The following is a 12,051-nucleotide window of genomic DNA, read 5'->3' on the forward strand; positions in this document are numbered from 1 at the left end:
GGGCGGGAGTCTGTGCTAGGCTAAAAACAAACCCTAGCCGGCCGGCTCTCCCGTCCATCATCTTATCCAACGTCTGCTCTCTGGACAATAAACTGGACTACATCCGACTCCAGCAGGCTACACAGCGTGAGGTTAGAGACTGCTGTGTCTTTGTTTTCACGGAGACATGGCTCAGCGACAGAGTACCGGACGCCGCTATTCAGCTAGACGGGCTAGCCTCGTTTCGCGCCGACAGGAATACAGCTCTGTGCGGTAAGACTCGCGGTGGCGGCTTATGTGTTTACATCAACACGAAATGGTGCAAGAACTCTGTGCTAGTTTCTAGTTATTGCTCATTGCTAGTGGAGTTTGTGATTGTTAGATGCAGACCTTTTTATTTACCACGAGAATTCACCACTGTTTTCATTATCGGAGTGTACATTCCACCTAGCGCTAATGCTAAGGAAGCGCTATGGGAATTGTATACTAAGATCAGTGAACTGCAAAATACACACCCGGATGGACTGTTTATTGTTGCTGGAGATTTCAACCATGCAAATCTCAAGTCAGTGCTTCCTAGATTCCATCAGTATGTGGATTTTGCAACGAGAGGGAAAAACACGCTGGATCTTGTTTACACAAACATCCCCGGCGCATATCGGGCAGAGCCCCGCCCCCACCTCGGCTACTCAGACCACATCTCTGTTATGCTAATTCCAGCATACAGACCACTCGTCAGGCGCTCAAAACCGGTTCTGAAGCAGGTGAGAACCTGGCCGGCAGGAGCCATCTCTGCTCTTCAGGACTGTTTCGAGTGCACTGACTGGAACATGTTTAGGGAGGCTGCAACTTACGGCGACTTCACTGACTTGGAGGAGTACACGTCATCAGTGACCAGCTACATCAACAAGTGCACCGATGACGTTACTGTCTCCAAGAGCATCATCTCACGACCCAACCAGAAACCGTGGATTACTGCGGAAGTGCGTGCACTTCTGAGGACCAGAGACTCTGCCTTCAAAGCGGGAGACAAGGTGGCCCTCAGAACAGCAAGGGCCAAACTTTCTCGGGCCATCAGAGAGGCAAAGCGCGCACACGCCCAGAAAATCCACAATCACTTCAGGGACAGCGGTGACACACGGCGCATGTGGCAGGGCTTACAAGCCATCACAAACTACAGGGCGACATCACCTGCCTGTGACAGTGACGGCTCCCTCCCAGATGCGCTGAACAACTTTTATGCTCGGTTTGACAGGCAGAACAACGTAGCGGCGAGGAAGACCACCCCTCCTCCGAACGACCAGGTGCTGTGTCTCACTACAGCTGAGGTGAGGAAAACTCTACGCAGAGTCAACCCACGTAAAGCTGCTGGACCAGACAACATCCCAGGCAGAGTGCTCAGAGAATGTGCTGAACAGCTGGCAGATGTTCTCACCGACATCTTTAACATCTCTCTGAGCAGCGCCGTCGTTCCCACGTGCTTCAAGGCCACCACCATCGTCCCCGTGCCCAAGAAGTCTACTGTGTCCTGTCTCAATGACTACCGTCCCGTTGCACTCACACCCACCATCATGAAGTGCTTCGAGCGGCTCGTCATGAGACACATAAAGTCCCTGCTGCCCTCCTCACTGGACCCACTGCAATTTGCGTACCGTCCTAACCGCTCAACGGACGACGCAATCTCCACTACACTCCATCTTGCCCTCACACACCTTGACAAGAAGGACACATATGTTCGAATGCTGTACATAGATTTCAGCTCAGCATTCAACACTATCATCCCCCAACAACTGATTGGGAAGCTGAACCTGTTGGGCCTGAACACCTCCCTCTGCAACTGGATCCTGGACTTTCTGACCGGTAGGCCTCAGTCAGTACGGATCGGGAACTGCACCTCCAGCACCACCACACTGAGCACTGGGGCCCCACAAGGCTGTGTGCTTAGTCCCCTGCTGTTCACACTGCTGACTCACGACTGTGTAGCAACACACAGTTCGAACCACATCATTAAGTTCGCTGATGACACGACCGTGGTGGGTCTCATTAGCAAGAACGACGAGTCAGCGTACAGAGAGGAAGTGCAGAGGCTAACAGACTGGTGTAAAGACAACAACCTGTCTCTAAATGTTGACAAGACAAAGGAGATGGTTGTTGACTTTAGGAGGACACGAGGCGACCATTCTCCGCTGAGCATCAACGGCTCCTCTGTGGGAATTGTCGAAAGCACCAAATTCCTGGGTGTCCACCTAGAGAAGGACCTCAGCTGGTCCCTCAACACCAGCTCCCTACAGAAGAAAGCCCAACAGCGTCTCTTCTTTCTGAGAAGACTGAGGAAGGCCCAGCTTCCACCACCGATCCTGACCACCTTCTATAGAGGAACTATCGAGAGCATCCTGAGCGGCTGCATCACTGTCTGGTTTGGGAATTGTGCCATATCGGATCGCAAAACCCTACAACGGATAGTGAGGACAGCGGAGAAGATCATCGGGGCCTCTCTCCCCTCTATTGAAGACATCTACACCACACGCTGCATCCGCAAAGCCACCAGCATTGTGGCTGATCGGACACACCCCTCTCACACACACTTTACACTCCTGCCATCTGGAAAAAGGTACCGAAGCATTCGGGCACACACATCCAGGCTGTGCAACAGCTTTTTTCCACAAGCCATCCGTCTCCTCAACAAAAAGGGACTGGACTGATAAACACAAACACACTCACACACACACAAACACAAACATTATCACACAGCTTAACTCAACTACCTCAAAATATTGAGACTGGACTGACTAATCAACACAAGTGCAGACACACTGACCTACACCACCAAATTATCGTACACACCAACCTGTAAATGCTTCACTGTTTTTAACAATCTTTTTGCACAATGATCATTACTGGACTACATTTTTGCACTAATTCCTCAAATCTTGCTGCTGTTTTAAGGAATGTTTACGTTTACCCACTACCTCAACACCATATTTTATGTTCTGTTATGTCGTGGTTGCGCACTGTCACTTTGTTGTTGCTCTTGTTTGCACATTTGCACGTGCACTTTATGTTGTCTGTAAAAATGTTACTTAGCTAGTTAGTTTTTGTTAATTTATGTTGTAATTTATGTTAGATCTCTCTGTCCTGTCTCTGCTAGCCAGTTAACTAGGCCTCTTGGTTAGCTAGTTTAGTGTCTCTGTTAATTTATGTTGTAAGTTTATGTTGCATGTAGCACCTTGGTCCTGGAGGAACGTTGTTTCGTTTCACTGTGTACTAACTGTATATGGTTGTAATGACAATAAAGCCTACTTGAACTTGAACTTGAACTTGAGATGAGAGGGGAAATGAGGTTGCTGCTGAGGTTGTTACATAAAAATTTTTTTTTATTTATGTGTAGGCATTGTAGGCACTTAGCAGCCTGTCACAGTGGAACATTTGTTCGCATTTCTTTAATTAATTTACAATACATCATTTTATTTCATATAATATAAAGAAATAGAAAGAAATGAGGGCGGATTAAGAGCTTTTCACAGTATTGTATATTGTGGTCACATCAAACTATCAGACAGTGCCTGGGCTTAATTTCAAGGTCAGAATTTAAGCATGTCGTTGTTGTTTTTATTTGCAAACTGTATCTAAACACACTGACTACATTCAGTTATGTGTTTTCAAGAAAAGATAGAAATCGATGACATTTACTGTACACTCACCAGCGTTCAAGCACTGTTGTGATCTTCAAATGATTTTGCACTTATTTTGATTTTGACTGCTGCACTTTAAGTCCTTATTTTCAGTTTTTCTAATCTTCTAAAACTCACTGACTTGCTGATGAGAGAAAAGAATCCAAGCATGAACCACAAGATGAGGTGCTGTTGTCTTTTCGTTTGCAATGTATGTACACAGTTCCACTGGTCCGAGTGCAGCCACTGGAACGGTGAAGATCACTCACTTGAAAATTGGTTTTGAAAAGTACAACGATTGCTCACCGGCTCCATGCCAAACACAGAGGCCTAGGCTAAACTTTACAGCATTGAGACGACATCAGCCATTAATTACCCAGTCAATTAACTAATGTGGCTGTATCCTTAAGGTGTCGAAGCTAGCTCAAGCATTTTAAATCATTGTTACCTGGAAAGGCAAGTAGATTTTTTTAAACCTGCTGTTATGAAAATGTTGAACTATTTAATAGATAAATTGTGAATTGATAACTAATAGGGAAATCAATATGTTTTTTTTTTATTCTGAATATCAGATGTAGTGAATCTCCATCATTCCCACAAGGCACAGTATGTCATGTTTAATTGCTCAATCATCATGTTTAACAGATTATGTCATGTTTATCTGTTGACTGTCTTACAGATAATTGTTCACGTTTAGTAATAATAATATTAATAAAACTCGAACTCTGTTACTTTGCAGTTCGTCACAGCAGTTATTAAAATGCTCTCTCAAGCTTTAAGCCATGAATTACCCGCTCACTTATCTTCTATACTGTCTAATTGTTGTTACCCCACTGCCCGTAGTGAGAGAATGAGTGTCTGAATGTGTGTATGTGTGTGCCCTGACATGGATCGGTGCCTTGTGCAGGGTGTACCCCACCTTGTGCCCTAAGCTTCCTGGGATAGGCTCTTACCCTAAATGTTATTAGTCATGCTATTTTACAAGTTCACACAAATCTACAGTACTAAGGTACGGCAGGTAAAACATTCTCTATTGTGTTTTTCATCTTGTTTGTCTTTGATATTACATTTTATTTTAGATGTAAAATGTCCAAAGCCTTTTAAAAATTTGCTGTAGAATTTACACGAGAGTCTCTGAGTGTGGGTTTAGAACCTGGCTCTCAGGGTTTGTCTATTGCCACAGTAACCTTTGATATGGCACCATCTAGTGCCCAAGAAACATCTCTGTCTCCTCCAGCAGTAGCATTATAATACTGTATATGTAACTCATTTACTGTGCTTTTTTTTTTTTTTTGGTAGATTGTAATATTATGTAGGCACAAATAAATACATAAATGATATTGCTATTTAAAACTACTGTACAAAGATTGTGTTTGATATGAGACTTGATATGAGCAACACATTTACTCTAACTTGATTTTTGTTATATATATATATATATATATATATATATATATATAAAAAATTAAAGATTACATGGTCCAAAAGCAACTACTATTTTTTGGTTGTTTTTATTCATGTTACAATTAGATTTTTATTATTATTATAATTAATATTGTTGTTGTTGTAGTCGTTGTTATTATTATTAGTAGTAGTAGTAGTTGTTGTTGTTATTATTATTATTATTATTTTTGTTATCATTATTATAATTAATAATAATAATAATAATAATAATAATAATAAAGTGACAATTAATTGAATAATAAATTGTTATTATTATTATTATTATTCAATTAATTGTCATATGTACGTTTAGATCAAAGTGAATTTTTTTTTTTTTGTGCATCCCAGTTAGGAGGCCGGGTTCGCGCTCTGAACCTGGCCTTCTAACTGGGATGCACAAAAAAATAATTTCACTTTGATCAATCAATAAATGTGTGTTTTTTTCATTCCCTTTATTAAACAAAATTTGGTAATTTATTAACATTACCTAATGTTGTAAGTTTAGTAATGGGACAGGAAGTTTAACATAAAGCATTATTAAAATTTCTTCAACAGAATCATTCTGCTAGTTTTGAGAAACTCTTTAGATTAGGAAAACTTTGCCAAATACACTCTAAGGAGTCCTGTCACATTAACTCTGTAAGTAATGACTCCATACTTCTACCACTGTTAACATAAGAGGAGGAGTTAATTAAAGTGACCTCTGCAGAGAAATCTGGGGCGAAACCTTTAAGAAGGATATCTGCGCTGCGGCATCATTAATATTTGATGACTTGCTGTTGTCAGCTCTCTTGAGAACCCGTCTGCTCGAAAAATTCCAATTAGACAGCAGAGATAAAGCTGATTGCTCCAAGTGTGCAGGATATTATGCAATAAAACATGAAAGCATGACTCTGTTGATGTAGAAAATAATTAAGCAAAAAAACAAGAAGAAACAAAAAACTCAGTAATAAGTATGCAGAGTGGCAGAGAGCATGCATGCAATACAATCATAAGATAAATAGATTTATTGCAGGTAAAACTAATTGAAAAAAAGTATGACATTTTAAAAGTTGTTGATCCCATCTAGTGCAAAAAAAAAAAAAGATATACACGTTAACGAAAAGATGCTTTGTATGCCTAAGTATATAGCAACTGTGTGTCTTCCTAGGTTAATAGATTTTATAGAATATATAATAGGTACTGTACAATCGCCGGTACACCTGTACACTTGCTCGTTCATGAATTATGAATTTTTTTATTATGAATTATGGCAGCAGTGCAGCACAATGAACTGTACGTAGAGTTTCACACAGAGTGCATCAGGTCTTTGGGTAAAAAAAGCCTTGGTAGTCATCGCACAAATGCACATCTGACAAATCTAAAATTATGTGATGCAATAACATGAAATCCCTGCCACAAAGAACTGAGGCTTTTCTAAAATCAAAGTTTCAATTGCGTGATTTAAAATTTCCAACAGGCCAGTCTTCCCATGTCTGACCCCACAGTAGTTGCCTTTTCATTTATGTATTGAGTTTTTGCACTTATGTGGCACTCAGAAGAGGAAACATGACCCCATCTACGGACAGTGAAAACAGAGCTTTTTCTAATGGAGGGTACGGATGTCAACGCTGCCTGAAGCATCTCGAATTCTGCCCCCGGATGGCAATCTGAGCCGCCCTCTCCTTGGCACAGTCTAGCCCTCTATCGATCTGATCTAGAGATCTGTAACATATCCTACCGGGTGATCGATCCCTCCTTGACCACCAGCAAAACTCAAAAAGCTCTGAGCATCCTAACACGCCAATAATTAGCGAACACACTTTGTAGCCAAGCACTCATCATTGTATTATTGTAGTGCTCTGCTGATGCTGATAACGTGATTAGCATGGATAAACACACAGCATTGATGGACTAAGTAAGTGGATAAATGTGCAGGGTGATGCATCAGAATGCTTTCGGGCAAGACGCTACACTGAAAGCCAGGGCGCTATCGAGATGGTGTGGTTGTGGAGGTGTGTGTATGTGAGTGTGTGTTTATAGATCATCTAAATAAGATTTCAAGATTGCAAATGGATTATAGATCTCAAAGGATGTAAAGCCATTAAAGACAGACAACTGATTGTGTTTAAACCAATCCAAATAGTTACCCAAGAGATGCTTTATAGAAACATTAGAGTCTAAGCCAATTCTTTAAATGTGAATGCTAGTACGCCCTTTACCGCACTGCAAACCGTTTAATAATTTAAAAGTCAATAGGTGTTCAGCAGAGAGGAACAAACACATGAAGTGCACCATAATCTCAGTGCCTTTTCCATAGCTGCAGTGCCAAACGAGACTTTCTGGATTTTTTTAAATGGGAGTCTGGCGTTCCATAAGCACAAAGTGGAAACTTTTTCAGGTCTTCATTTTCAGCTGCCTGTAAACCCTTTTGTATGCAAACCTCTGGCTTCAACTGATAAAACTGAAAGCTTTCTGCCAAATTGGTGAACTTCTGCAGAGCTGATAATGCATAAATAACAAAAAATGTCTTTCACCTTTTTGGGGTGCAAATTATTTCAGGATTCTTTGTACAAATAAGAAACCTAGAGCAGTGTTGATAAATGGCACATTTTATATTATATAAAGCAATTCTTTCACGTTTAAGGTCTACAGATTACTAACCTACCACAGCTTGTGATTGAAAATTGTTAATATGGCCCTTGACTAAACGCCATTGATTGTTGCAGGGGTTAGTCATTTATAGGACTTTTAGAAGTTACTTTGCAATTAAGAGCACTCAGAGAAGCAATAAAGAGACCAATTACCATGAGCAAAGTGCCGCACCATATGATTATCAGTCACAAGGCACCCTCTTCTAATTATAGGGACCTGACTTCGGTCCAAGACAAACATTGCACACAGAATTAATGACTATTTGGTTCCTATTAGTTACTCTGAAATTCCATATTCATTTTCTCTGGCGCTATTCGTCAAATTCAATCTCTACGTCTTCAAAATAAGACACTGATAAAAACGGACAAGAGCTTCTATTTGCCATTGCTTAGGGTTTACATCCTCATTTACTGTCCTACCTCTTTCCAGTGCTCAGGACCACACTCTTTTCCAGCAAAATTGCACTCCAGAAGCATGTCATCCATACGATGTCGTGTACGGTTGTAGAACTCGGCCAAACTGAACCGGGCACCTTGGCGATCGGGCTCAGGGGCAAGCTGGAACCCAGGTGCCATATTGTCTTCATACCCTAGGAGTGGTCCCATAAACAGCAGGTCACTGTAGCTCATCTGGGATCGACGGAAGGTGTTATAGTTGCAGAATGTGATGGCTGGGAAGGTCATGTTGGGTGCATTGCGCTCGTCCAGCAAGGTAACATAGTCATACTGCATGTAATAGACAACTCGGTCACCCACCTGGACCAAGAATATAGTGAGGGCCGCCAGAAAGGACACTGCCCAGAGTCCTTGCTTCACTCCAAACTTCTTATTATTTTCCACAAAGATGTGGTTGGCACCATGAAGGGAACAACCACCAAAAAAGGCTGCCAAGTCAATGTTAGGAGGCTCTTCTTCTTCCTGCTCTTCGTAGCCCTCTAGCTCATCAGATTCTTCCTTGTAATGCACTGACTCGCTGTCGGCACTCTGCACTACGCGTTTGTAGTGATCATCAAAACTGCTCGCATAAGACCCTCCAGCGGGCTCATCTCCTGTTGTAATGGAGATCGTGCATGTAATTCGCACCATGATGAAATTGTCAAATTAAAAAGATAACTGTCCAGATCGAAAAAACGCTTGCTTGCAGTAGGGACTGGATCGCCACGGAAAATACAGTTTTACAAAGCAAAATGCATGGATAAGTATCCTTGGACAAGCCTTTGGAAAGAAACCAGAATCCAGAGCGTGATGGTTTATGACTTCCTTTTAAAAAGTCAATAACACCAAGAGAAGCTTAAAATGAACTGCAGAGCAGGAGGCGAATAAGCAAAAGGTTCCTGTAGGGACTTAACACTTAAGAAACCATCCTTTGGGTTTAAAATTTCTTTAAAATTTTCACCTGATCAATCTTGCTTAAAGTATGACTCAAAACTGAGATCATGCTACCAATGCGTTAAAAGCAAAACATTCAGGGTCGTTCTAAATAAAAGTGGATAAGCAAAAAGGGTCAGAAGTCTAAAGTACACTATGTCCTTCTTCTTAAATCTGAGCATCTGAGGAAGATCTGCAAGGTTGGGATGAGTACCTCTTGCCCCTCCACACCCACACTGATACATTATATTCCCATCAGGCCCTGCCACTGCTGCACTCTGAGCATGATGTCAGAACCTGATCATCTTACTTGCTTTACCACCCGGGGATATAAATGACTGTTTTTTAAATGTGTCAACAGATTGTAATTGCTAAGCTCACATCTATTTAGATCATCCATGTATCACCTTTTGGGCAGCAAGTAGCCCTGACTGTCAAGTACATTACAGAGTTACCACTTCTGCTAAAACGATGGCCAATCCCATATTTCTTCAGGACCTACACAAACATACAGTATGGGGTAGGGGGCAGATTAATCATTGCGAAGAATATAATGTAATTTAATTACCCTTCCTATAGACACCTACAGCATTTCTTGTAATTTAGAAAAGCATAGCGATAGAAGTTTAAACTAAAAATGTATTTCTACTTTAAACATAAAAAAACAACTGAAAATCACTTATTGATTATAAATATTTACAAGCAAGTGGTTAAAGAAGTATTTTTGCTTAAATAATGCTAGAGCAACCTACGTGATCTTTATTTAACAGTCTGTGGGAACTTGATGTTCTCAGGATGAAATACAGGTTCGTTTGACATTTTGCCTAAATATGCCAGCATCTCCTCTCTTTAATTAGTTTCCATTTATTTATTGCACAGTTTACTTACTGTAATATCATATACAGTACATTTACATTAATTAATTTGGCAAACGTCTTTATCCACTGCAACATAAAAGTTTAGAGGCAATAAAAAGCTCTGCACCCTTAGCCATAATTTGGAAGCAAATTCAGTCCGGAAACATTTATTATTCACTTTTTTATACATTTGTTAAATTAATATTTACTTGGCCACATTACCAGTCAAAGTGTGAAGGTTTCCAGCCCTCAGCGTTGTTGACTTTGGCTGAGTCAAATATTCAGAGGGTTATTTTTCGAGGACACCAAGTGCATGTCGAGGAAACTCTAGTTCTTTTAAGCCAAACAAACACTGCATTGGCAACGCAACTGTCAGGCTATGAAAGTGAGAGCTACTGTTTTTTTAATCACCATTTATTAATGGTTTACTGACAAGTGTGTGACATTATGACTCATTACCAAAACTACATGCAAAGATAAGCAAACATTGATTTATTAAGCAATACCCCAATACGCCTTGTTCTATTAATAATGGAATATAGTTAATAGTAAAAGATTATTCATTACACATTTTCATTAGACAGTGTAGGTGATATGAACACTCAATCACTCATAATCTCTACCGCTTTATCCTGTACAGTATACAGGGTCGCGGGGGGGCTTAGGGCGTATCCCAGACCACTTAGGGCACAAGGCAGGGTGCACCGTGAACACTGGGCAAATCCATCGCAGTGCACACAAATTTACACACACTCGCACACTGTGGGCAATATGGGAACGCAGGTTAGCCTAATCTCCATATCTTTAAACTGTGGATGGAACAGTACATCTGTGTGTTAAACAGTTCACATCGGACTGCTTTCTCACAGAGGGTCAGTGAGCTAGTCTAGTGAAAGTGCTAAAGCTCAAGTGTGGATCCTAAAGCTGTGTGTGTTACTATTTTAAAGTTATTGTTTATTAAGCAGGTTTGTTGTTTGTCTTCGAGTTGCTAATGTTGCTAATCTTAACTTGTTTTAGTGCATATTAGTAATAAATCCTTTGTGAGAGGATATAAGTGTGTTAATCTCTGATAATATTCTCAATTTCATGTTACAACATTCAAACCCGGAGCTACATCACTGGTCCCTCTGTAGCTTAGGAGTTAAAGATGGATAGGTAAGTGGCTAGTCACTAACAGCTAACCTAGCCTTCTTCAGCTCAGTTGTGTTTGAGCTTTTATGACACTTTAATGTTACTGAAAATGTTTCTTTTTTGTTTTGCATTGCGATTGTCTAAGAAAAAATGTGTGACAGAAAGTCAAGCAAGCAGGCAGAGTGCAGGATCTGGCTTACTTCATATTTCAGCTGGAAGATTAATGGACCCATTGTGGAGAACTTTAATGCTAACATGAGCTTGTTTATATAGCAGTATATTTGATAAGCTTAAAATATTCTCTTTGCAATAGAATAAAAAATGCAATGAAATAAAAAAAAAGGCATTTTTAAAAATGTTTTATGGCCTCTATTTGTTGTAAATCATAAATATGTTTTTATACAGCAAAGTTATAAAAGAAATGCTGAAGCACTTTTTAAGGTTAGCTGATGCATGGCATAAATTGGAAATTGTAATTATGACTATAAACAATTCCTAGAGAAATTATGAAGTATGGGCACAATGGTGTGTCACTTTTCCTGAGAAAAATTCAGAAAAATGCTCATTTCTCGCCCATAAAGTTTCAAAGAGTGTGTGATAAAGATATACCACCTGTGATTTTAGGGAATGTGTGTGTGAGCCGAGGGGGGGCATGGCTTGTGCCACTTGCTGCAGTCGCCCCTCCTCCCTGCACACGAATCTCACAAGCTCAAAGAATTTATCTTTAAATCCGACAGGACTCGTGCTAGAGAGTTGGATTGTTCGAGAGGGCAGGCTTTCAAATTATGGGATGTCAAGTTTCATATATGTATTTTTCTAAAACTGAGTGCAGTATGACAGTTTTTCCAAAGTGGTTGGAAAGTGTCTGTGTCCATTCTACAAACCCCATTAAAAGTCTAAGGAGTGACTTTTTTCAGGGCCATTTTTAAAGGGTGAATTATTTTTGATCGATATGATTTTAACCAAAGT

At 40.5% G+C, this 12,051-nt stretch overlaps 1 protein-coding gene across 2 annotated transcripts in view; it reads right to left on the reverse strand.

The window, feature by feature from the left end:
* Nucleotides 1-12,051, reverse strand: part of asic1b (acid-sensing (proton-gated) ion channel 1b) — a 353,138-nt gene that overhangs the window by 115,671 nt on the left and 225,416 nt on the right. The window contains exon 1 of one of the 2 annotated variants that reach the window (XM_053483967.1): nt 8,147-8,812. The exons of the other annotated variant lie outside the window; for it this stretch is intronic. Within the exon in view, the coding sequence (XP_053339942.1) occupies nt 8,147-8,812 (666 nt within the window). Of the gene's footprint in view, nt 1-8,146; nt 8,813-12,051 lie in introns of those variants that run through there. 2 annotated transcript variants of the gene reach the window in all.

The sequence above is a fragment of the Clarias gariepinus genome, chromosome 23, assembly GCF_024256425.1.
Source record: "Clarias gariepinus isolate MV-2021 ecotype Netherlands chromosome 23, CGAR_prim_01v2, whole genome shotgun sequence".
Classification (NCBI taxonomy): domain Eukaryota; kingdom Metazoa; phylum Chordata; class Actinopteri; order Siluriformes; family Clariidae; genus Clarias; species Clarias gariepinus.